This window comes from Lemur catta, chromosome 4 (assembly GCF_020740605.2).
Source record: "Lemur catta isolate mLemCat1 chromosome 4, mLemCat1.pri, whole genome shotgun sequence".
NCBI lineage: Eukaryota > Metazoa > Chordata > Mammalia > Primates > Lemuridae > Lemur > Lemur catta.
In genome coordinates this window covers 21,718,534-21,744,889 of record NC_059131.1, presented here as the reverse complement: position 1 = coordinate 21,744,889, position 26,356 = coordinate 21,718,534, and the positions used below count along the sequence as shown (strand labels likewise).

The following is a 26,356-nucleotide window of genomic DNA, read 5'->3' as shown; positions in this document are numbered from 1 at the left end:
TGCAGGCCTGTCCTGATCCAGTTGTCTGGTAATTCTCGCAGAATCCTCATTAGAACCTGCACCCTGAAGAGGCCTGAGATCCGGGGGTCCCATTTAACACCTGCAGTTCTCTTAAGTTTAAACAAAGACTGGCAGGCCGCAGGCTAACAGAATTTTAAGCCCCCATCTGTTGGGTGGTTTTTGGCAGATGGTCTCTAAAAGACGCTGTGTTTTATCATTTCATGTCTTCTGAAGAGAGATTTAAAATCAATTTAGGGGTCATGTTCAGGGACTTTGTCAAAACTACAGGCTCCATTGAAACAGGAATTAGTCCTTTGGGGCTCACTAATGACAAAGGGAAGGTGATCTGGGCTGTTCCGCGAATCCTTGTTCTCATCCTCTTCCTTTGCTGAAGAGAGGTGGCTTTTCTTTTGAAGTCTATTTCCTCCTCCCTCTATTCTTTAGTTTCGTAGGACCAAGTGAGTCCCACTCTGTCCTGTGTGCTTAACCAGCTATGGTGGGCTAGACTTCTCTGATGAGCAAAGGCCAGCCTGAAATGGGTTGCCCTGAAAACCAGTTTTTCAAAGTTGAACATCACACCTCTAAATGAAACAAAGGAAGTTATTCTAATTAAAGGAAATTTCTGGGCAAGCTTTGGAAAGAAAAAAATGAAAGACAGTAGAGGCCTTAAAGATCTTGGCTGGCTTATAGAATATCGATATTGAAAATGGATTGTTTGTTTTGCCACCCCCCGCCCCTACCCGTGGATAGGCAAATCATGAAGCTCAATGTCAGAAAAAGTTCATGCTAAGAGCCCAGCAAGAACACAATTTGTTTTTCTTGGTCTGTTTAAGGCTGCTGTGATTGAATTATATCCCTGGGATACTGGGTTTTCTCTCCTTCTATTGCCTGGAGCTTGGCCATGATTGTGATATTTGGCTGAGATGTTGCCCAAGTGCAAGAGGCATTCATCGTTATGAGTCCTTCACTGAAGAATGTCCAGGCCTTGTTCATCAGCTGGCCTTTGCAGCTGTCATCTGGGTGGGGCTGCAGCTGTGTGTAGAGGAAGGTCTTGCTCTGGGCTGCTCTATCTGTCTTAGAGCAAAGGAAAGGGAGGGGATAAGCTCTTCGGGTTGCAGTCTCAGTTGAGCTTGCAACCTATGGCATCCTTGCTCATCTGGCCAGAATGGAAAAATAGGTCAGGGCTGACATGGCAGAGGTCTCCTTCCAGGGTTTCCTTGGCCCTGAACTGTGGTTGTTGGCTTCTGTTGGTTAGATCACTAGACTGATAGGTCAACATCCAGTGTTGAATCTCTAGTGGGTGGAGAATCTAACATACAGATATAAAGCCTGTAGGTAAACTCAGAGCCAGGAGTGGCCTTGACAATCAATTAGCTGAGCCATTTCTATTACAAATGCAGAGACGGAGGCCCACAGCCATGGAGCAATTTGCTCATCACCTATAACAGAGGCAATACTGTCCATCTCTTCTCTCAACTCCAGCTCAGGTCTCAGTCCAGGTCAAGCAGCCTGGAAGCTCAGGCCCTCAGTCACAGGGGTGATCAAAGGAGGGGTTATTGTCATCAGCCCATGCCTACTATGGGGAAGGCAATTGAGTGCTTGCCTTGTGGGTGTTTGTCAGCAATGCCACCTGGAGTTCAAGATGGCATCTTACATCACAGACCTGGCCCTGCATTCACTCTCTGGCAAAAGGGCCCTGGACAAAATGAACCTCCCTGCCCTGTTCACCCACAGTCATGCAGGCCCTGCCCGAGGTGAGGCTGAATGGAAATGAGGACCTTGCCACGTGTAGAGCTTGTCTCCATTCCCAGGGGAGCCCTGTTGGCTGTTAAGTTGTTGGCGTGAAGAAGGTCCTTGTGCTCATTGATGTGCGAGTCAGATTTCAGGTTTTGTTAAATTTTGAAAATATTTAGGTTGTTTTCATGGGTGACTGAAACCTTCTCAGGCCCTGCACTTTGGTGAGTAATTTTCCTCCCCAGTGCTCCCCTCCCAGCGCCTGCTCCAAACTTCACTCGGGCCCCCGGTCACGTAACTGCCAGGCCCAGTAGGGTCCCTCTGTAGCTACAGCCTCAGTCCTGCATCAGAGACTATCTGTGTGGCACCTTCAACTTGCCCTGGAGACTTTTGTAAAAGAACAGAGGCCAAAGAGGGTTTTGTCTTAGAAGAACCCTCATGAATGATTCTCTACTTCTAAGAGAGGAGTTGAGCGTGGTCGCTGTCACCTTCTAGGTGACTAGGTGAATGTCACAGGGGGAGATGCGGGCTGATTAGCTTTAACAACCCAGCAGCTCAGCTTCAAATCTCAGAATGGATCCGACTGCTTTTTCAGATTTGATTAGCTTCAGTGTGCAGATTATAGAAAATTTTTTATCTTAGTTTAATAGACTTTATTTTTTTAGAGCAGTTTTATGTTCCCAGCAAAATTGAATGGGAGGTACAGAGATTCCTCATATATCCCCTGCCCCACACATGCACAGCCTCTCTGACTAACAACATCCTGCACCAGTGTGCTACCTCTGTAACAATCAACGAACCCACACTGACACATCATTACCACCCAAAGCCCATAGTTTACACTAGCATTCACTTTTGGTACATTGTATGGATTTGGACAAGTGTATAATAACATGTACCCACTATTATATTATAGTATCACAGAGTGGTTTCATTGCCCCCCAAATCCTCTATGCTCCACCCATTTACCTGCCCCCACCTCTTACCCCTAACTCCTGGAAACCACTGACCTTTTGACTGTCTCCATAGTTTTCCCTTTTCTAGAAAGTCAGAGAATTTGAATCATACAGTATGTAGTCTTTTCAGATGGGTGCCTTTCACTTAGTAATATGCATTTTAAGTTTCCTCCTTGTCTTTTCACATGGCTTGATACTCATTTCTTTTTTAGCACTGAATAATATTCCATTGTCTGGATATACCAGGATTATAGAAATTTCTAAAAATCAAATATACTTATATTAGTGTAATTTGTCTATTTTATTTGACACTTAATATTAACACTATTCATTACCATTTAGAACCTAATACTTTCTGCCATTTTTAATATGCTCATTTTAATAGTCCTGTGAAGTAGGTAAGAATTGTCATGGTCAGAAGACAAGAGAACAAGAGGATAAATAACGGTGTCTTTTTGTACGTTTGTCTGTCCTTGTGTGTATCTCTTTGACTCTGTATATCTATAAGATTTGTGACTGACTGTGCCCCCTTGTCTGTCTTCCCTTCTCTCATCCCTTCCTTTTTTCATTTTTTTCAGTGAGTAAATATTTGCTCCCCTACTGTATGGAAAACATGATTTTTTTGTTAAAAGCGGATAAAACTTCTTTGTGCCAATGTGCAACACAGTGGTCAGGTAAACTGCACAGTCAGGAACAGAAAACTTTTCAGTGTTGGAATGAGAGACTTGAAGTACTAGCCTATGACCTCACATCAAAATGCAATAGCTCTCTGAAGTTCTACTAGAAAATGAATACGTATGGCGTAGGCATTCAATAAATGTTTGTTGAATTGAATGCAATAAAAATGATAAAAGTGACATTACTACAAGTGCATTTTTAAAAACTTCATTACATGTACTAGAAGGTGTTTTTGACATTTTATCTACATTTCTAGTTGCATCCTTAGTGCCTGGGACATATGATGCAGTTCCTCCTACTGCCACAGTTTGAATTGCCGGCTGCACAGTCAAAACCCATGCTTATCTCCAGTTGTTTCTTTCTAATGGGGTGGGAGTGACTTCACATCAAAACACTCCTTGATATGTGCTTGACATTTACAAAATGCATCCCATAAAATTTTTTAACAATGATATAAGGCAAAATTTTCATCCCTATTAAGTTTTGTAAAAGATGAGAAAAATGAGGCTCAAATATGTTAATTAATTTGCCTCAATTATACATCTATTGAGTGGTAGGATGGAAATATAAATCCAGGTTTATCAAACTTTGTGAACCATGTAACCATGTTCTTTTCACCCTTTTCTGCATGTGCTTGAAAGCATATGTCACAGAAATTGTTGTTTTGCTGTTTTGGGATTTGGGTTATCAATATCCTTATGTGTTCTAAAATCACTGGGTAGAGGGAATGGCTCCTGGTGTTCCTACCATGCTTTAGCTTTAAGTTGAGGCCACTCTTTAATGAACTCAGTCCCTATAGAGGGTAAATGAGTCTCCCTTCAGTCATGCCTGTTTGAAATTTCAATTCCTCATTTGACACCCTTTTCCCACATTGAAAAGCCCTGAGACCCACATATTGAAAACAGGCGTCAGATGTCTCTTGGTCTTAAAAACCTGGGCAACCTCCTCTACGTATGAGCAGGGATTGATTCATGAGCTGCATTCATCACTACCCTGTAGTTACAGAGTGACCACAAAGCAGTAGATGGCTGTGTATGTCATAGAATTTTCCCGATGGGCCCATAAGCTAAATTATGCTATCAAGACATAAATGTGGAAGGTGATTTTTATGATAAAAAGTAAATGATACATACAATACGAGCATGATTCTTGTACAAAAAAAAAGAGCATTCAAACTTGCAATATGTCATCTACTTTTCAACAGAGTCCATCTGGTTATTCTCTTTCTATTGAATAAGACTCCAAGCTCCATGAAGGCCGGGGCCACTTTGGTGTGACACTCAGTTTGTGTAACTAGGTACAATACCTAGTTGCTGGTGATCTTTCCCTTTCTCAACTCCTCCTGTGCCAGGAGCTGGGTATCAAGGCTCACATTAGGCCCACTAGGCTTGTGTTTTTCCCATTTTCCCCACTTGCGCCTGTCTTTCTCCCTCTCACCTTAGCTCGGTTATTCTCATTACAACCTTTCTCTTCCTTCTGAGTCTAACTCCAACTCCAACTCATACCATTTTCCACCCTCCATGCAGGTGTCCTCTGTTATGCTGGGGCACCATCCCAGAATACTGCCTAGTGCTAGATACTCAAGGAGGATTATGTACTAATAAAAGAAAACAGACACCAAGTCAGGAAGGCGGGTAGAGGTGATGCCTCCCGGTAGACTCTCCTTTTCTGGGCAAACCATGTTCATGGCAGATGTCTCTGCCACCTGCTTGCTATGCTCTGGACTCTTTGCTTTGTCAGTTCTTTTCTTAAAACAATGCAAGAACTGAATGCAATGTTATCACTGTGCTTTGCCCACTGCAGAGCCCAGAGGAGTCACTGCTGCCCATAGTCTAGAGGTTTTGCTTCTAGTGGTGTTGCTTAAGATTGAAATTAACATCTTTGTAGCTGCCATGCTGCATTACTAGCTATACAGAGCTTGGGGCAATCATACATCCAGACTCTTTTTGTTTGTTTTTTACATGAAATGTTGTAAAATAAGCACCAACTGCAATACCCCGAAGTACATTCTATAGTTGCATAGAGAATATTTTTACATTTGGTTTTCAAAAGTCATTCACATTTATCAGAGCACAACGAAAATATACAAATATACTAAGCTACCCATAATTATGCCATGCAAAACTATCTACCCCCAACATTTTAAATGTATAGCCTCCTGCTCTGGATTTCATGCATTTATCTCTAGTTATCGCCTATATATTTTAACCAAATTAGGATCACACTGTTTATATTGTTTTATAATCTGCCCTTTTTACTTAACATATTATAAAAATATCTCTTCATTAATAAATATATTTCTACAACATCTTTTTACTGGATAATATTCTATTTTAAGGATACCCACAGTATATTCAACCTATCATCAACTGTTACAAATCTAATTCAAGTACTGAGAGGAACATCACTAGGATTAGATCTTTGTACATATTCTCAGTTATTTCCCTAGGATGTTTCTAGAATCAAAATCAGCAATTCAACTGATGAAAACAGTTTAGGACTTCTGATACACTAACAATTGATAACTCTGGAAACTTTAATGAGTATTAAATTTCATCATATGTATGGCTTAGATAATTCCAAATCTTGATTCTTTTTTCATTGGTATCAGTTATCACTACAAATTCAATAAGCATTTCTTCTATGTCTTTTCAATGATTTTAAAAAAATATTGAGCAAGATAAAGTCACTCATACTATAAATATTTGCCTAAAGCTATTATTGCATAAGGCACTGCGCTAGATACTGGGGCAGAGAGAGTAGAAATTCAAGAATGCATAAGCTTTAATCTTGGTCCTCTTTTATTTATTTAATAGAGGAAACACTGTTCCATTAATAAATAATTTGAGGCATTTTTGTTGGTTAAATTTGTTCCCTTGTTTCCATTTCTTAATGTGCTAAAATATAAGTTACTTTGTCAAATTTTAAAATACACTGTCAAAATGGAAATAAGGGTAATTTGGCATGAACATGACTTACTTTTTTTCCACTCTGGATTAAAAAAAAAAATGACACATGCCTATTTTAGTACATTAGAAAAATTCAGAAAAGTATAAAGAAGAAAATAAATGACTCATAACCAGACCATTCAAAGGCAATTACTGTTAATTGGCGTATTTCCTTCCAGGCATTTTCTTTGTATATTTTTCACATAGCTGAGATCATTCTATAGATGCTATTTTCCAAGCATATAATGTAAATATTTCCCTATGTTATCAAAAACTCTTTGAAAACATTATCTCTAATGGCTCCATAATATTCCATCATGAAAAGGAATTAAATATAGAGAGTTTGATCGTTAATCGTGAAAGCTCTGGAGTGAGCCTGCCTGGGCTGTAATCCTGGTGCTGCCGTAGGTTGGTTTGTGATATCGAGCAAATTACTAACTTTTCTGTGGCTTAGTTTCCTTATATGCAAAATGGGGATAATTACAATGTATAGCTTATACGATCTTCTTAAAGAATACATAAGATAATTCAAGTAAAGCTTAAACTAGCACCTGGCACATAATGAGCAAACAATAAAAGTTATTATTACTATTATTATTATTTTTTTTAAATCATGCTACCTATTGCTATTTAAGTTGTTTCCAACTGAGATGGGATTTACTATTATAAAATCACTGAAAATTGTAATTGTTCATGAACACTTTTATAAATTTAGAATATTTTCTTGGAGAGAATCAAAGACAAAGGTATGAACATTCTTAGATTCTATATGTTGCCAAAATTGCTAATCAATCCTTATCTACAAGGTAGTGCAGTGTTGTTACTTTCAATGGGGAAATAGGATGTCCAGTTTTCTCCTATCTCAGCCCCTCGCTTACAATTTTCCATTCTTCCCCCCAAAAGATGACAAGTGAGAATTAGAATCTCTGGGGCATTTGAAACTCTTACCTTTTAATTTCTTCATAGAGTTTCACAGAGTTGTTATAAATAAATAAAATGATACATGTGCATAGAAATTTATACATAATAATCACTCATTGTTAACCATTACTACATTATTAAAAATGACATTAAATTTATAATTTATACCCCTACCAGGAATGTGTAGAATTATCTATCTCATTGTTCTCACCAGTGCTGAGCCCAATTAATTTTAAAATGTTTTTAAATTTAATATAAATTACTTAAACTATTAAAAATTATTTTAAATATTTTATAATTAAATAAGTGAAAAGTAGTATATCAGTGTTTTAATCTGCTTTTCTTTGACTACTGCTGGAGTTGAAATTTTGTCAAGTATTTATTAGCTATTTGTATTTCTGTGTGTTTGTGTGTGTGTGTTTCAGAGAGAGAGATCATGATCTATTTATTTTACAAGGGTCTTTGTTTTGAACTTCTTTTTCTTTTTGGGGGGGTGGGGGCAGGGAAAGGTTGCTCTTTTGATAGTAAAGATATTATCCTGCATCTGACCACATCTCATTCCCACTGAACTAGTTTTGTCTCCCTATGGTCAATTTCTGTTTCTAAAGGCTTTCATGCCATCTGGTTAATTATCCATTTCAGAAGTTTGCCAAAGAGCACTATTAAACTTACAGGTCTGTGGTCCCTGAACTCCATCCTCTTTTCCTGTTAAAAAAAAAAAAAAAAAAAAAAGTCTGAAAAACATTAGCCAATCTCCTTTATCTGGTACAATTTGAAACTTGAAATCTCCATGACTCTTCAGAGCAGATGGGGATGGAGACTCTCTGCAGTGCCTTTTGTGGGGGCTCAAATGTGGTTAAGGGGCTTTGGTAATCAATTACTCAATTACCAAGTCAATGAATCTTGGACACATGGTTAGAAGGAGGCTGAGTCCTGGACCCAGCGTTGCTTCTATGTCCCGTCCCCCTGCTTGTTCTCCAAGTCCCATCGTTGGATCACTAACTTGTTTTTCCATGCCCGAGTTCTCACCTTGGTGACCTGATTGATGCTTTTGCTGGCTCCCAGCCTGACAGTCTAGCTGGCACTCTCCAGCATTACAGCAACTTCAAGTACAGGCCCCTCTGATACTGGCCAGCGGTCTGCCAGGATCTGCAGGCCACAGGCTCAGCACGCCGAAGCTCCCATTGCCACCTTTTCCAAGACAGCCCCTGCAACCCCTTCCATCATTGCCTACACCACCCTGAAAACCTGCCCCATCCCTGTGAGTGTGTCTGGAGCACACATCTTTACCCGTTGCCTAGAGAGCAAATGTTCTCTCTTATGGTGACCACACGACTCTTCCCTAAAGTTTTAGAGCTCAAATGGCTGGGCTCAAATTTTTTCCAGCATTTTCTTTATTTACTATAATAATAATAATAAATTATTATTTATAACAATACAAATAACATTTACTGCACTGTTGCTGTATACTAGGCCTTGTGCTACGTGGTTCATAGCAGTCTCTCACAGCATTGTCAAGGCAAGTAGGTAAGGCTGGTTCTGTTATTGTTCCCATGTTGCAGATGAGGGAAGCAAACCGTAGAGAAGTTGAAATAAATAGCTTGCCTGAAGTCACTTGGGTGCTAGTAAGTGGCAAAGCTGTGAGTTGAGCTCAGGCCAGCCTGACGTGTCAGCTGATCTCAATTCCAAGACGATATGTTACCACCTGGGGTTCCTCATCTGGCCTCCTTTTTCCCTCAATGTAGTTTGCAGCCCCTTTTATAAGTACCACATCTGTTGCCACATACCTTTATACATGACATTTCAAAGCTGGAAGGGGCCCTGGCTGCCGTTTCATTCTGCTGGGTGAGACTAGGTTTTCTCTTCCGTGAGCTGGTGGGCACTTCCTGTGTGACTTCCAGGGAGCGTGGCTGGGTTACTCTGCAGGGCCACCTTGCAGGGCGAGAGCCCCAGCAGCCGGTCAGGTGTCTTTCTCTTTGGTGTCATGTTTTCCCGTTTGCTCTGCAAGTGGACTTCCTCCTACTCTTCCTGGGCTCCTTCCTGCCCCCAGCCCCTGGCAGCTGCTGCACGTTCGGTGCTTCTCTCTGCTGGTCTCATAGACACTCCCCTTCCATCCATCCTTAAAGGTCAGGAACTCAATGTTTTTATCTTTGGGGTCTCCCTGCCATAGTCTGTTCAGGCAGCTATAAAAAATACTATAGAGTGGGTGGCTTATAAACAACAGAAATTTATTGCTTATAGTTCTGGAGGCTGGGAAGTCCAAGCTCAAGGTGCCAGCAGATTTGGTGTCTGGGGAGGGCCCGCTTGCTGGTTCATAGGTGGTGCCTTCTTGCTGCATCCTCACATGGTGAAGGGGGTGAGGGGTCTCTCTTAGGCCTCTTTTATAAGGACTCTATTCCCATTCATGAGATGTCTGCTAAAAGCCTCACCTCCCAAAGGCCCCAACTTCTCATACCATCACATTGGGGATTAGGTTTCAACATATGAATTTTAGGGGACACAAACATTCAGTCTACATCATTCTTCAACAATTGGCAAACCATGAATGTGCCTTCCTCAAGTCTTTTCACCTAGTACAGATGTAATTGGTACTGACCTTGTGCAGGAAAAGTGCACTGTTCTGCAAGTGTAGACAGTGGGGAAGCTGTGGCTGGAACTTCTGGAGGGTATGTTCACAGTTCCTGCCTCCCCTGCCCATTTCAGAGTCTGAGACCCCAGTGCAGGTAGGAAAAAGTAGCTTTTTTTTTTATTTTTTTTATTTTTTTTATTTCAGCTCATCATGGGGGTATATAAGTTCAGGTCATATACATTGTCCATGTCCCACCCAACCCCCCGAGTCAGAGTCCCAAGCGCGTCCATTCTCATTCTCCAGACAGTGCGCCTGGCACTCATCATGTAGTCATACCTCCATCCCCTCCTCCCCCCACCTCCCCGGGTCTGCACCTTCAAGCATGACCATTCCCCAGAGGGTGTGCAACGCACTCATCATGTAGGCATACACCCATCCCCTCCCCCCACCGCCCATCCCAGTCTGATATCCAATTGGTACCCTTCCCCGATGTACATTTAGGTGATGATCAGGGAAACCAGTTTTCTGGTGAGTACATGTGATGCTTTTGTATCTGGTTTTTTTGTTCTTCTTTCGTAGTTTGATTACAGCAACTTCTTAGTAATTGTGGATGTAATAGTCACAGTTTCTGCTATTTATCTGCAAGTAACTCCAAATTACATGATATGTAATAAATTGTCATTTTGCTGAGATAAGAATTTGAAAAATATATCCTATTAGACTGGGTGTGGTTGCCAGTCACTTAGATGGTGAGTAACTTGCTGTTTTCTGCCTATTGTGGCAATGCGTTTTATGGAGGTAATGACATGCTACAGCAATGTTCATGAATGTGGGGATTCCGGGAGTCTCCGGATGCACCCTGCACAGATGTCAAGGATTCACTTCGTGTGCAAGGCCCCGGGCAAAGTGAGGCTTCTTCTCCTTGCCCACTGCTAAGTGTGAGCAATTAGCAGGAAATTAACTTCAACTTCCTACGACACCATCAAAGTCACTGACAGAACATCCCTAGAAGTCAGGAGTGTTCTTGATACGCGGTCATAGAGGGTAAAACTAGTATTATCCGGTTAGCCCGTGTTATATTCGCCTGCTCCAGATACCTTTAATTCTTAGTCCTGACTGCTTCTCTTGGACTGGATTGATATTGTCCTAATGAAATTGGAAATCTTTCATTTGTATTTGGAGATATAGGGGGTTTGAAGAAATATTCTCATTTTTCATCCAGAGGTTTAATGTTGTGTAGATGCTGCCTGAGTGTGACCCACCCATATATAATATACCCTTCTATTCAGCAGGCCAGAGGTTTAGTTTCTCTTATACCTGCTGCTGGTAGCCACTGTGTCCTGGTGCTGCCCAGAATCACCAATGACAGCAAGACCCAGGAAGTCTTGGGGAGATAGAGAGCCACTTGCCAGAAAGAGAGTCCATTATCTTGAAAGCTACTCCTGAAGTCGTTGCCAAAAGCGATTTCTCAGAGTTTATGCTTAAACCTTAGAAGGCTCCTCCTGCCACCAAGATTGAAGGGCAGAGGGAGGGAGCTAAGCCATCATGGTCGGCCAGTGTCATCAGTCATGCTGAGCCCCTAATCCTGATGGGACTTCTGAGAAGACGCTCACATGATGACAGATGAGGCTACGAACAGCAGTTAACTCACTCATTTGAAATCATTACTTTTTGGCCATTTAATAACCATCCTGTGGAATTATTTTCTGAATTTCCTAAAGTAGAGAAAGGAGCCAGGTTTTACTCCTTTTCTTTGGTGAAGCAGAAGTTACAAATGCTTTAGAGAACTTCCCAAGGTCTCCTCAGATCCCACTTCAAGACCCTTATTCACCCATGTTCCCTGCTTTGTGTGGGTGATGACATGGTGTTAGGCACACCTGCTCTTTTCCTGACTCGACTGTCCACAGAGTAAGTCCCAGGAGCCTTCTGTGGCTAACATCTCTATTGCTGTTTGGAAACGTCCCCAGGGCAAGATGCAGGGTGATGGTACAGTGTGTCTGTCATTTCCCACGGTGTGACTGTGGCCACATCTCTTGGTCCGGAGCTTTTTCCCCAGCAGTGTGCCATGGTTCTGCATGTGCTGCAGATGGCTCACAGGTGTGCAGAGTCACTGACCCATCCAGCCCATCAGCTCTCTGGGAGGCTGGGCTGGACCAGGAGTGGCTGAAGCCCTTGGGCCAGTTGTCTCTGCAAGTAGTCTCTTCGGTGTACTCCAGTGGGCCACACAAATATTACCATTTTCTGTGTATATCACAATATGAAAAAAGGTTGGGAAGCACTAACAACCTCTCTGATTTTCATTTTCTTTTTCTGTAAGTTGGGATTTTTTTTCTTATCTTATTAAGCCTTTATGAGGATCGAAGGCTTAGATGAAGGGGCTTTAAGAGCAGCCATGCATTTGTGGGCCGTCACTGGCCACAGAGATAGGACTCTGTCTCTAGTTTACTTTCATTGGCTGTCCCTTGGAGAGTGAGATGGAGTTCCACTTGTGTATCCCTTCCAGGTCATAAAATCAAGGTACTCTACCTATCATCTAGGTTCAAGCCCTGACATAGCACATGTCTACGGCCTTTCCTTCTTATGACTCCTCCAAGGCACCTACCAGAGCATAAGTTGCTCACACCACATCCCCACTCATGCTGAGGACACACATTACAGCGTATCTGCCTCTCCTACTCTACCGTGCATTCCTATCCCAGCTGTCTTCCAAATCCCCACGGGCTTGCCCTTCCTCCTGAAGACCAGCCTCTGCTCTCTCCGAGACTGTGCTGCATTTAACAGCAGGTTCTTACCCAGCCCAATAACATCCTGAGTTTTCACGGTTGCAGCACAACAGCAGGTTCTTACCCAGCCCAATAACATCCTGAGTTTCCACGGTTGCAGCACCCGCGTGCCAGCATGCAAGGGGCCTGGTGTGGGCCCCTCCCCGGGTGGTGCCAAAGGATGACATCTCCTCCCTGCCCTGGGGACAGATCTCACAGCGCAGAGGAACTCTCTCCTGCTCTTCTTAACATGCTTCCCAGACAAGCTTGTTAAGTGAGTGAAAACCAAGTCACAAACCAATATGCCATAAAATGTTAACACTGGGTTCTCGGGATGCTAGAGGTATAGGTGATATTTATTTTCTTCTTTAGGCCTTCTTGATTTTTTCAGATTTTCTATAGTAAAACTAAAAGTGTATTTTAAATTATATTCTAAAAGATGCACTCAAGATGTACTGCATGAAAGCAAATAACAGCTTCAACATTCCTTCACACTTGCTGGCTCCAAATTACTGCCTCTGCCTTCAGAGCCAGGCGATTTGGAGCGGGTGGGAGCCGCGAGGGAGGGGAGGAGGCAGCAATGTGGCCCATTGAATTTCCTCTTTTTAGACATTGCTTTGGCAGCTAATTCCAGGGTGCTCATCTGTATGGTGGCAGTGTGACTTTCATGTTTTCCCCAAGGTGTTTTATGGCTTTTTTACAGTGGTACTTTGAATAACTTTCTCTTGGCAACTTCCAGATAGTGAAAAATATCAGATGATTTCTTTTTTCCCCCTCCACTGTTCTTCTCTTCATTTCGGCTCCATTCCTTAATGGAAACCTCCTTGCCGTCACTTCCTTCTCCTCCCTCCCTCTTTTCTCTCTCTCTCCCGGCTGCCTCCTCCCTTCTTGCCTCTCACCTAATCCTTAAAGCAGAATAAAAGCTGGTCAAAGGACCTGACTGTGCTGGCCCCGGCCCTGGGGAGCGGAGTGCAAGCCCGGGCTCATTGGTGGGACCCAGGTGGCTGCAAGAGCAGTTCCTGGGGCAATGTCGACCCTTCACTTTTCCAGAAGAGAATTCGGGTTTCAGAGCAAAGGGAAGGCTGAGGCCTGCTGGCTGGATTCCAGGCCCCTTCTCTGAGGGAGGATGGGCCAACAGGCTGAGGTCAGAGGAAAGGCAGGAGGATGACCGGCAAGTCAGGTCAGTGCTGCCACAGGGTGGAACCATGCTGGGTGGCAGTTCCCATGTGGCCTTCCTGGATGACCTGGAGGAATCTGTTGTTCTCAGTTAGGAGAAGGCTGCAGGCATCTGTGATCTGGTCAGTCTCTTTCTGCTATGTTTAATTCAACATCCCTGCTCTCCAATGCAGTCAATGTCATCTCCAAGGGTCCTCTGCTGGACAGTGTCACTGTGGTTGGTCCATCCTTCAGAGTTCCTCAGTGATACCTCACCCTTCTTGGTGGTGAGGAGCAGGTGCTCTGGACTAAGAGAGACCTGAGTTTGAAAAGACTCCTGTCCTCTCTGGCCTCCCATCCCACCCCACTCCGTTTAACCAGTTGACTCTACTCACCTGCTGTAGGGCCTCAGCTCAGGCCTCGGCTTCGCAGGCAATCCTCCCCGGCCTTCAGGATGAAGTCAGGCTCCCCGTTCCACAGTCCCACAGGGCCATGCATCTCTGTGTCACAATGCATACCAGCACCGAGGCATTGCAAGGAGTTGAGAGGCTGTGTGGATGGTTCTCTGCTGCCCACCACATGCTAAGGTCCTCAGCCTGGAAGCCCCAGGAGGCGGTGTTTGATTCTGCTGGCTAACGTACCCCTTCTGCCAAGGGCAGAGCTCAGCACACAGGAGATACTCAATAAATGCCTATTAATGAATGAGTTCATCTTAGCACCATCCTCGTCTCCAGGACCCTGGACAAGTCACTCAACCTCTCTTAGCCTCAGTTCCCTCATTGGACAATGGTGATAATAATCTGCCACTCAGAAAATTGTGGGACGTATATAAGACAAGGGTTGTATGGCACCCAGTGTGCATATCATACATGAAGTATTGGCTTCTTCCTTAGTTTTATTGCATCCCAGAGTATTGCACAGAGCAGCAATTTGAAGGTCTAAAGAGCAAAAACACATCTCCCAATTTCTTCCCCTTCCTCCCTTCCTTCCTCCCCTCCTCCATGGTGGGATGAGACACAGAAGGAGGGACAGAAGACTGGACCTCATGATTTCTCATGAATGAGATGACCTTGTGTAAAGCATTGTCCCTTCCTGCATCTCAGCTTCGTCATCTGTGTGGCAAGAAGATGTATTATAGATTATTAGTCTTCACAGCCCATTCCAACTCTCTCACTAGGAGCCTCTGCTTAGCGGCCTTGTGGCAGTGACCACCGTTGTTCACAGTGCAAGATGAGCAGAAGCTAAAGGGTGATGCAGCTTCAGAGTCAGGCATAGCAAATTAGGCTGTTGGCCTGTCTATTTTAATACCCGCTGAGTTTATTTTAGTAATACAGGTGAGGAATGTCTCAGAATGTATCATCATGACAATGCCCCTTAGTAAGAGCACAAGGATTTCCAGTGCACCTTTCTTCAAAAGAGCCTGAGGGCTTTGTATATACTGTCTCATTAATTCTCTGAGCGTCCCCAAAGTTGGCTGGGAAAGCATGATGAGTTCTGTTTTATATGCAGAGAAACAAAGCTTCGGAAAGGTTAAGCAGCTTACCCAAGGTCAGGCAGTAACATGACTGTTCCCAGGAACCCTGGTCTCTCTCTAGCACACCAGCCTGTCTCTGGAAATGAGTCCAGCCACGGGGGAGAGGTCTTTGTGCTGAGCAATGTGTCATTTAGGGTTGTGGCTTCTTGGAGGATAGACTGTTTCTCATGAAAGGTCTGGAAGTTAGTAGAAAGTGTCTGTTCCTCATCCTCCCCTCACACTAAGCATCCTTACCCTGGATCGGCCAAGGCCCTATTTTGAGGGCTCAGGCATCAGGCCTGGTGGTGGTTGCTATGGAAATGATGCTGGCTGAGCCCGAGGCCCTGGATAGCCAGTCACCTTGACTGAAGGTACATGTTTCTAGGCCACCTTCCTTGTTGACCTGATGGGATCTGTTGTCCTCAGTTAGGAGAAAGCTGCAGGCATCTGTGATCTGGTCAATGTCTCTCTTCTGTGTTTAATTCAATGTCCCTGTTCTCCAGGGGAATCAACATCACTTCCAACAGGCCTGTGTTGTACAGTGGCATTCCCAGCTGGTCCACATGCCAAGCTGTGCAGTTGTATGTCCTGTCCCAACACTCACTGGCTATGCAACCAGTGGGGCAGTGGTGCTTTCTGAGCCTCAGTCTTTCCATCTGTAAAAGAGGTTGCCTATCAGGGTTGTTGTAAGGATCACACGGGTGGATGGCTCTGAAGAGAGCCCTAAGTCACGATGAATGTGTAAGTGGTCAGTACTGCTCTTCCACACTGGAGGCCCCAGCTCCTCTTGTGAAAGTGGCCCACACCCTCCCGGGGCACTCACTGCATGGTCTCAGGGGTCACCCTGGTAACTGTCACTTCTCCACTTGAAACATCAGGTCAAGAGAAGAGCCAGATCTTGGATAGTTTGCAGCCTCTCATCCCTCATGCCCAGGGATTGCTGGGCCCACTGGCGGGTGATTATCCCTCCGAGGCCCCCCTGGCTTCCCAAGAAAAAGGTCTTTTTTTGATGGACTGGGTTTTTCAGGCTGCCCTGTCTTTGTGTCTTTGTGTCGCTTTCAGTACATTAATTATTGAGTACCTGGTAAGCTTTCTGAGATCATAAGATAAAAGGCCTAGTGGTGGTTCAAAGCCTTTCTTTTGATTATTATGCTAGTCAACATATTTTCGGGGGAGAAAATGGGCTTGAGATCACAGCGGAGTAAATTTCATAAAGAGTAGAGTATGAGCAAGGCACGGAAATGGGCCCAGAGCAGACAGTCACGTTGCCCTGCTAATGGCAGCACTCAGGCCTTGCAGGGTGGGGTGGGATATTAAGAACCAGGCTGCCTGGAGAGTGATACCCTGTCCATTGCTCCCCAAGATTAGTAAAAATGCCAATTAGTCTTCCATGGGTATGGAAAGCCAGTGAGTCCACCCTGGCTGGGTAGGTAGGACCGGTGACTGAGCACCTGGAGCAGGGATTCAGGGAAGGGGAGACTTGCAGGGCTCACAAGCTGGTCAGGAGTGGCTTACCTGGGACACTGAGGTCATCTCTACAGAAGTCAAAATGTCGTAACTTGAGACTATCCAGGAGAGACAAATTCTGAAGGGGCAGCATCAAATGTCACATTGCTTTCATTATCTGACTTTGGCCACAAATTATGAGTCACTAGTGCCTGCATAGACTTGGTATCTTGACTGATAAAATAGGTCTATGCCCCTGATCCACCTCGCACCTGCGTCTGCCCCCAAGAAGCATGTCTTTCATGAGACCAAACAGCAGCCTCCATGAAATGTTTTTACTAAGTTTTTTCTAAATATGTGAGCAAAACAATATTTCTACATAAGCAGTAGGCATGAAGCTTGAGATTTGTGAGTGAAATTAATCTACTATTATAACCCATTGTCATGAGCAATATGTTTGGTGAATGGCCCCAATGCACCGTCCAAGGTGGCCACGAGCCAGATGTGGTTAAGAAGAGGGGCAGCCCAGTGCAAGTTTTTTCCAGCACAATCTGAATCCCAGCTCAACTGCTTTGAGGGGGCTCCAGGTCAGGGAAGATGGGGACCTTGGGGAGGAAGGATTTGGGTTGGCCTTTTAGGAAAGGGTAGGATTTAGGAAAGCAAGGGGTGAGGAGGATGTTCTAGGCAGAGATCAGATTGGGCAAAAGTTTGGAGACTAAGGTATAATGGGGACCAGGGAACATGAAAGAAAAGATTCTGAATGGGAAATAAGGCTGAAAAAGCAAACAGTAGCCAAATTGACATACTTCAGCCATTTCTGGGACCACCTCTTTGTGATTCCCTTTTTGGTGTGTCTCCAGGATACCTTGCAGGTAACCAGCTCCCCAAGGCCAAGGGTGAAGACCATGCTAACAATTTCCTTTGTACTGTCATCAGCACACCTCAGTGCAGTGCCTTGGGAAGGGCTGCCTGCTTTCGTTGCTGACAGATGTGCTTCACCATTGAATGAACTCAGTAGTCATTCACGGGTCCTTTTTGGGTTGGGGAGAGGCAAGAAGCAGGTATTGAAACTATGACTTTCAACAGCACAAAAGAATATTATGGGAGAATAATTTTTTCTTCTGAACTTGAGTTACCAAGAAAGAACACAAACATCCCTGGCAGGAAGGGATTGGGCTTAGAGAAAGGTGAGGTGGAGTGAGGGCTGTTTAATTCCATTCAAATTCCGCCCCTGACACTAACAGCTCCTCTCTGAATGAGCAGCTGGAGGAAAATGTGAAAGCAGACTGTGAAGCTCAAAATATGTATGAACTGGAGGGAACCTTCGTGAACAGCTAGCTCAACCCCCTCATTTTCCATGCCTAGCAAAGGTGTGCAGAGTCTCTGTGTTTAGGACAAACGGTGCATCTGCAAACTCTCCTTTTTCTTTTCTCTGAAATTGCATCCCTGTTTTCATACTAAATTAACAGCCTGTTACCACTCCAACATCACCATCACCATTAACTCTAGTAGTCATGTAAATTCACTGAGGATGTTTCTTTGGCTAAACAGGTGCAGGCTCAGGCTGGTGAATGCCCAGACCATTTCACTTGGGCTGCCGATCCCAAAAGGAGGCCTGTCCTGTGCTCGCTGCCCAGCTGTGCTCACTAACCCCTTCTTGACATCTGGACCCCTATTTATTTGGCCAAGTTAAGCTTTGTTTTGTGTGACACAAAATCATTGCAAAAGAATGCATTATTAAGTGTGTTTTCAAATAAGCAGGAAAAACTAGCAAGCTGTCACTGATTGTTTTATTCTTGGAAGGAAAATAAATAAGTAAAACGTGTTCAGGCAAGGTAGGAGCTGTTCCAAGGAGTGTTTAGAATGGAAGCATTTGTTACATCTTATTGATGGAGGTTTGTAAAAACATGCTTGCTAGTGGGCCCAGGGCATTCAAGTAAATAACCATCACGCATGCATAGCTCTTTATTATTTATACTGACACAAGTATTATATATTCACTATATTATAAATATTGGCTTAGGAATAAATAGACATGCAATGAAACATGTAAAAATAAAGGTTAGAAATAGAGACATTGCCAAATGGCTGAAATTTGAGATTGTGTACAGTTGGCTACGTCAATAATTAACTAGTGAGTAATAGAGAAGGATCTCTTTGGGAGCACTTTTGATTTCTGGACATTGTATTTATTGATACAAGATGGCTCAAATATAGGAAAGGGACCAAGACTCTCATTCATTTTGGATTCTAAAACAGAGATAGAAGCATAAAACTTTAAGAATAATATAACTTATATTTAAAGAGTATATCATGCATGATTTGTCTCCTCTGGTCCTTACAAAATCCTGAGATTTTTAAAGAGTGTGAACTATTCTTATTCTTATCACCATTTTTAGAGAATTGAGGTTTCATAGAGTTTATGATTTGTCTGAAGTTAACAGGTAGTAAGAGCCAGAGCTAATAACTTTCCCCAGGGCTCTGGTTTCGTTCATTTGGCAAATATTTATTGAGTGCCTACTATGTTCCAGGCATGGGGACGTAGCCGTGCCTAGTGCAGGAGGTTCACAATAAACAAATGAATCTACATAACACACAGAGATATGTAAGAAATAACACAGGGCAGGGGATGGGGAGTGGTTTACAATGAGTGCTATTTCGACAGGATGATCAGGGAAGCTCTTTCTGAGGAGGTAACATTTGGGCAGACACTTGGCTAGAAAGAGGGAGTGACCACTTGCCTCTGAGGGGGAGGAGCATTCTAGGCTGAGAGAACTGCCAGTGCAAAGGCCCTGAAGTGGGAGCTTGTGTGGCAAGTTTGGGGACCAGTGAGGAGCCCTGTGGGACCGAGCTCCATGAACAAGGGAAACCTGACTGGGAATGAGGTTAGAGGGAGAACCAGGGGCCAGATCACAGGGGGCCTTTAAGGGCTGGGCCATGGCAAGACATTGGAAAGCCATGTCAGAGCTGAAGCGTCCATCTAACTGCTGTGAGAACAGACTGAAGGGAGGCCCGCTGGGAGCAGTAGTCAAGATGTGAGGTGACGGGGGAAAAGATGAGAGAGGAAAATTCAGGCACAACCATCAAGATTTATTGATGAATTGATAAGGGGTGTGAGAAGAAAAAAGAAGTCAAGGATTCCTCCTTGGTTTTTGGCCCAAGTAACTGGGTGAGTGTTGGTGTCCCTTTCTGAAATGGGGAACCCAGGGCTTAGGGGTATCATGAGTTTATTTTGCCCTTGTGAAGTCTGAAACACTTATCAGACAATATCATGGAGACTTGGCACAGGCAGTTGGATATACATTCTTTTATTCAGGGGAGAGATTGGGCTGGAGGTATAAATTTGGTAGCATCAGCATACTGATGGTATTTAAAGTTGGGAAACTGGATGAGATCACTCTGGGAGTGAGTTTAGATGGAGAAGAGAAAAGGCCCAAGTCCTCCAACTTTTAATAATTGTCAAAAAATAAAGATCCCATGGAATTTCTTTTTAAGCTGAGCTTATTTCCATGGCAGGCAAGGAATGATTTCTCAGTGAATTTCTCCAAGGAAGAAAAGTCAGAGTTTTTAAAGTCATAGGAAGAGCATTACCTCATGGTCCTTAGGTCTGTGTGAGCCTGGTCAGAACAAGTTCCCTTCTTCAATGGTCAGCGAAGAGTCTCCGTTAGGTGCAGTAAGTGTCTGGTGTCCTGGGTCACTGGAAATTCACGGTCATTGATCATCGTCAGCTGGTTAGAACCACTGTGATGAAATATGATATTAAGCCAGGACATTTCCTAGGAAAGTGCTGCCGGAAAATGGGGAATGTTCCTCTTGTACAATTTGGAAAATGGGGACAATCTGGCAAAGGAAAGTAGAGAGCACTGCTGCTGAAGTGGGAGGCAAACAAGGACGATATGGTGACTAAGACATGAGGAATCCAAGAAGCAGGGAGTGATCGCAGAGACAAATGCTGCTAAGAGGGCCAGTAAGACAAAAGCTGAGCCTTGTCTATTGTATGTGTAGCCTGGGGTCACCGGTGACCTTGCCCTGGAGTAGTGGAGACAATCTTGATGTTATTAGATTTAAGAGAAAATGGGAAGAAGAAAGTGGAGACAGGAGCGGGGACAAATCCTCTAAGAGACTTAGCTGTGAAGGACAGCAGAGGAAAAGGGGCAGCAGCTAAAGAAGAGTATGGAGGGCGAGGGAGTTGTCTCTTTTTTCTATTTCAAGATGGTACATGTTTGTGCGATTGACTTGGCAGAGAAAGAAAATTGCTGATGCAGATGGAAGGAGGGACAATTGTTAACAGCAGATCCTCTGAGAAGGGATGAGATTAGCACACAAGTGGAGAGGCTGGCGCTGCTTAGACAGCTTATTCTTTATGACAGGAGAGAAGGCACTGATACCTGTAATAGGGAGATTGCTTCTTTTCCCTGTGAAATAAGAAACAAACTCATCCACTGAGATTGTGGAGGAATGAGGGGAACTGGAGGTTTGGGGGGTTCAGAGAAAGTTGAAATAGTTGTGCTGGGAAGAGGGAGGGTAAATCGAGTCGGTCAGGGAATGCAGTGGGATTCCTGGGCAGTCCCGAGGGCCTGGAGGTTTCTGGTCGTGAATGTCAAGTGAGACGTGTCCACATTGCTGTGCACACCTGCTCCCCTCCTCTCCCGACCACGTTCAGCTGCCTCAGGACAATCGTAAAGAGGGGAAGAGGAGAAGGAGTTGAGATTGTATGCAAGGGAATTATTGACATGAGGAGTTGATACTCAGTGAAAACAGAAGAGTATCAGGAGCTTGGGGGTTTCATTCTGCCTTGATACCCTGTGGTGCCGAGAAAGGGCTCAGGAAATCACCAGGAAAACAAAACAAAATGATCTTATGGATAGCCAATCAGTAATGCCCTGGTCCAGGTGCATTTCTTCCCTTTTTCCTCCTCTGCCCATCACTGGTCTGCTCCTTCTCCTACTTACCCTCACCCCACTTTCCCTTCCACTCTTCAGCCCCCAGGGTCCAAGATTCACTCTATTTGAGCCAGTCAGTCTTAGTTCACACCTTCACCCCTAAATCCACTCTGGAGCCTCACAGTTTCAGAGTGGAGCACCAAAAAGACATGGCTTTCTCTTGCTTCAGTGGACTGCCTCTGATGTCATGCTTTCTCTTGCTGCTAGAAGACCCCTCCCCCCAGATGGGCAGGGGTAAGGCGCATGAAGGGAACAGACAGCCTCTTGCCCTTGCACTTGTTAAATGCAAAAGTGCTTTCTTCTTTATAATCTAAATTGATGCATCTTCTATGAACTTTGACTAGCGCTCACTTCTGTCCCAGTGCTTTCAGTTTTGGCAAATGACTTCCTGCATGTGAGCTGTGTTTTTCTTGGTCTTCATCTTTTCAGGTGGGGAGATCCATCCTTTTGTGTGACCCTCCATTGGCTCTTCCAGCCTTGCCCAGCTAATCACTCTGCCACCCTCGAGCCCAGCCTGCTGGCAGAAATTCTAAGAGTTCCTGTAAGGGCAGGATAAAACATCCTGCATTCTTTCCAGTATTCAACCCTGAGGATGCCCAGCAATTTATTGGCATTTTAGGATATAAAATGCTTTAAGCTTATGCCTGTAGGGCTGGCCCATATCAACGTCCATATCTCTTACTGGGTCATGACTCGGCTCTCAGAGCCCTTCCTTTGAACACTTTCAGATATGGTTTTTATCCCTGAATATAATATACTGGCCCTTGTCCATATTAAAAGTCATCTGCCATTCTGTGCCCACTCATAGATTCATAAGTGCTTCCTGAAGTCTAGCCCCATCTGCTTGGTTCTTCACATCCAGGAAGAAGTTAATACCATTCCCAAACTGAATGGTTAAGAAAAATGACCTCACTTGGAAACAAGGAAATACAGCTTGGGCTTAGTCTTCTTGTCACTTCCAAATGACCTAAAATTTCATCTCAGCTGATGACTCAGACCTGGAGGTGCCAATTTTTATTCACAGGGGAGTCACTGCTGGGGCTGATTGTCACAGTCTCCCCAGACCCTTCCCACTGTGGCCCTGTTCTGGAGCTCCCTGGTGACCTCAGACCTTAGCCACTGCCCTTCAAGGGCCCTGCCAGGCCCTGTGCAGAGTGAGGGCCACCCCGCACCAGTTTGTGGGGGCCCATGTTGGGTGGTGTAACAAGCCTGGGCTTTCACATCAGGCTGATGTCGTCTGTTGACTCTCTGATCTGCCTCCTGCTGGCTGTGTGGCTACAGTCAAGACAGCTAACCTCTCTATGCCTCGTTTCCTCAGCCACAAAATGAGGAGAAATAATCATACTTATTCACAAAGATTTTGTAAGACGTAAATAAAATCGCACATTTAAAGCACTTAGCACCGTGCATGGTCCATCCATATGTGCTCTATGCCTATGCTGTCAATTTTTAAAAAGTCTAATAAACTTAACCCTGCCCAAAGTAGACCTATGCGGCTTTGGGTTCACCTCTCCGAGCCCACTGCCCACCTACAAAGCAGCATTGATGTGAGGATGAGATGAGGTGTCTTCTCTGTGCAGCCCATGAGCACAGCTCCGACCCCCCAGTGCATTTCCCCTCAGCTGTTTTGTAGAAACGCTGCGGAAAAAGGTATCTGGCACCAAGCAATTCACTTCTGATCTCTGCAGACCAAACGTGGAAGAAAAGCCAAAAACTCTTTTCCAGATGCCCAGGAGCCAGCACTTCCCACTTGGATCTATGGAAGGCAGAGATAAGAATTTGTTTTTAGGAAGGGGACCATAGCATGTCATCCTATTCCAGCTGCAGGGTAGAAGGTCCTGGGGCCAGTGTTACCCAAGGGCAGCACCTGTAGGTAAAACAATGGAGGGGTCTGGAAACAAAAGGCTGCCATGGGCAACCAGGCCAGAGATGTCCTTAAAGTGTGTGAAGTAGGGTTGGTCCTGAAAGGGAGTCAGAGGCAGAGACTAGGACCCGAAGGAGGTGGTGCCAGGGGTGATGTGGATGTGGAAGAAACCACAGAGCAGACAGGCTGGGAAAATGCACCTGCTGCCTTTTCTTCTTTCTCTTCTTCTCCTCCTCTTCCTCTTCACAACGTCCCTCCAAGTGGGTTAGCAGTTTCCACCAGAGTGACAGATCAGCCCACTCACAGTAGAACATGGCCTTTTGGTACTAGGCAAACCTGGGCTCAGTTCCTGATTCCACCACTTGCCCCTCTGAGCCTCGGCTGTTGCATCCATAAAATGGAGATGAGAGTTCCCATCTAAGAGAGCCACTGTGAGTACCATGTGACATGTGGGTAAAGAGCCCGGCGTCCTGCCTGCACCAGGGAAGCTGCAGAAGAAATTCTAGTTCTCTTCCTTTCTTCCTCCCCGCACTCAGTCTTGCTACACATCTATCTACTGAACAGCACTAATTCTCAAATCCTTCCTTCTCTAATAGAAAAGCTTTGCCTGCCATAAAACATTAGCAAATAATGATTGAGCTGGGGATTTTCTGGGCAGCACTGCGTAAGAGCAGGCAGCGTGTGCTCATTTGATTTGTAGATATATTGTAATGACATTTCATGACATAAAACCCACTTGAGGGACTGCTAAGGAAAGGAATAATGTTGCTCCACTACTTTTCTCTCAACTCTTCTTTCTCTGTCTTGCAAATCAGAAATACTAATCCTTTTGACTCCCTGGCCTCTTGACTATGGGAAAACCGCAGTCACTTGGCTTCCTCCCCTGCTCCCAAAATAAAATAATTGTTAAGAATGTATAACTTCTGAGTGTGATTTCAACCCGCTCGTTGATCAGGCAGTAACCCAAGCAAACAGCATTAGGTGAAGTTACCAGTCGGAACATAAAGTAAGGATGCAGGCATTATTTGGACAAGATGAATTGGAGTTCTCTGTGAAGTTGCTCCAATTCTTATAGGCAGAATAGACTTCAGATGGAGCTAGTAGAACAAGCCATTAAGTCCTCTGGTTTCTAGTTCGTCTCCCAGCGTGGCCTTGGTTGCAACTTTCAGACTTCTTGGATCTGACTGCTCTTGGTAGAAAATCCATGTCAAGTTTCTCAGGTCAACTCAGACTACTAGTGGCTCAATCCTTTTTGTCCTGATCTTTCCAATGGATGTCATGGTAGCCCCTTATGAACTCTCTTTTTGACTGATATTGAGTAACAGCTTACAAGACACATCCTAAGCACACAATCAGTGTTCCCTTCTTTGTTTTTATGTCCAGGTCATAGCTACTTGGAGTCACCAACAAACATGCCTTCTCCTCCTCCTGATTATTTTGCGTGGAATCTTACCTGGATAATGAAAGATTCCTTCCCTTTCCTGTCTCATCGCAGCCGATATGGTAAGTATATAAACATATATTTTATTGTTGTCGTTTTTAGAACTGGTGCAAAATTTATTTGTTATTTTAAAATATTAAGGGGATACAAAGGTAAGTATATTTTTGATAGTTATTTGTGATGCGCCATCACCATCTCATAATGAGGGACTCTGTGAGTTTCAGTGTGTGATTCATAGTGCCCCAGGGAAACCTCAGCTCTCTACATGCAAAAAAAGTCTTCCTGTTCCCTCTGTCTCCCAAGAGGGCCCAACCCCACCAGACCGGTCCAGCTAGGCCATTCCAGCTGCATTTTGCATCCTGATGGAAGCCAAGGGCTTTGTTGCTGCCAAATCCCTTCCCTTCAGCCTTTATGGTGTGTGATCTTCCCGCCATCCCCTTACCATTCATTAGACATAATGCTTATTTGCATCTTGTCTGTGGCTTTCCGGATATAGTATTCTAACCCACAGCATTTCTAGTGATCATGATCTCTTAAGAGGGAATTGTAATTATGAAGGTCACAGGTCTTCCAGGGCCCCTTACATGTGAGTAACTCCTTACAGCTTCCTAAACATGGTCTTTGTTATTATTTCAGCTCATTTGATTCTGCAACAGCCTCCGAGGTAAAGAGAACAGGTCCAATGCCATTTTTACAGGTGTAGAAACTGAGCTTAATGAGATCACACAGAGTGGCTTCTCTAGATATAAAACCAGAATTCTTCCCTTATGTTCACTTTCTCCCGGGGGGCCACCTACTCAACCTGGTAGGTCCTGTCCTAGGAGCCCTCACGAGGCCATCTCTGCACAGTATAGGATTCCTCATTCTGAGTGCTCATTTTAACAGCTCATAGCAGCTGGGGCTCTGCAGTAGAAAGAACAGATTTGGAGGAGAGCTGATACATTTCCAGGTGAACATTTTTCTTTCTCTTGAACTCCTCTGAGGTGAACCCCATGAGGGCAGGTGCTAAGCTTTGCTCTCTACTTTATCCATCACACAGAAGACATTCATAAAGACTTGTTTAAGATGAATGAATGCAGAAGTCCTCAGAGAGGAAACTCATTCATCAGGCCTGATTCAATTAAGTATTTATGAACCTGGTACAGCACTGAGTTCTAGATTCCCTTCTGGGCATATTTACCTATTCCTGCTAGTTAGTCTCTGCCCTTGGGCCTGAGCTATTTAAAATGCACCTAAAAGAGATGTTCCATTCACTATAGAAAAGCTCTCAGCCCAAAGCCTGATGTCTCTCCTCCACAGCACTTTTGCTTCATATTAACTATACCTTTCATTTCAAGCTTAAAAAAAATAAATGCATCAAAAACCCTAGAGCAGTTTAGAATTATATTCTGTGCTGGAATGTTTCCTGTTACTCTAAAGTGTCCCT

The 26,356-nt window shown here is 44.2% G+C and overlaps 1 protein-coding gene across 1 annotated transcript in view; it reads left to right on the top strand.

Moving 5' to 3' along the window:
* The window catches only part of ALK (ALK receptor tyrosine kinase), a 632,376-nt gene that overhangs the window by 164,921 nt on the left and 441,099 nt on the right, over window positions 1–26,356 (top strand). The window contains exon 2 of the mRNA XM_045549323.1: window positions 24,873–24,992. Within this exon, the coding sequence (XP_045405279.1) occupies window positions 24,873–24,992 (120 nt within the window). The remainder of the gene's footprint in view (window positions 1–24,872; window positions 24,993–26,356) is intronic.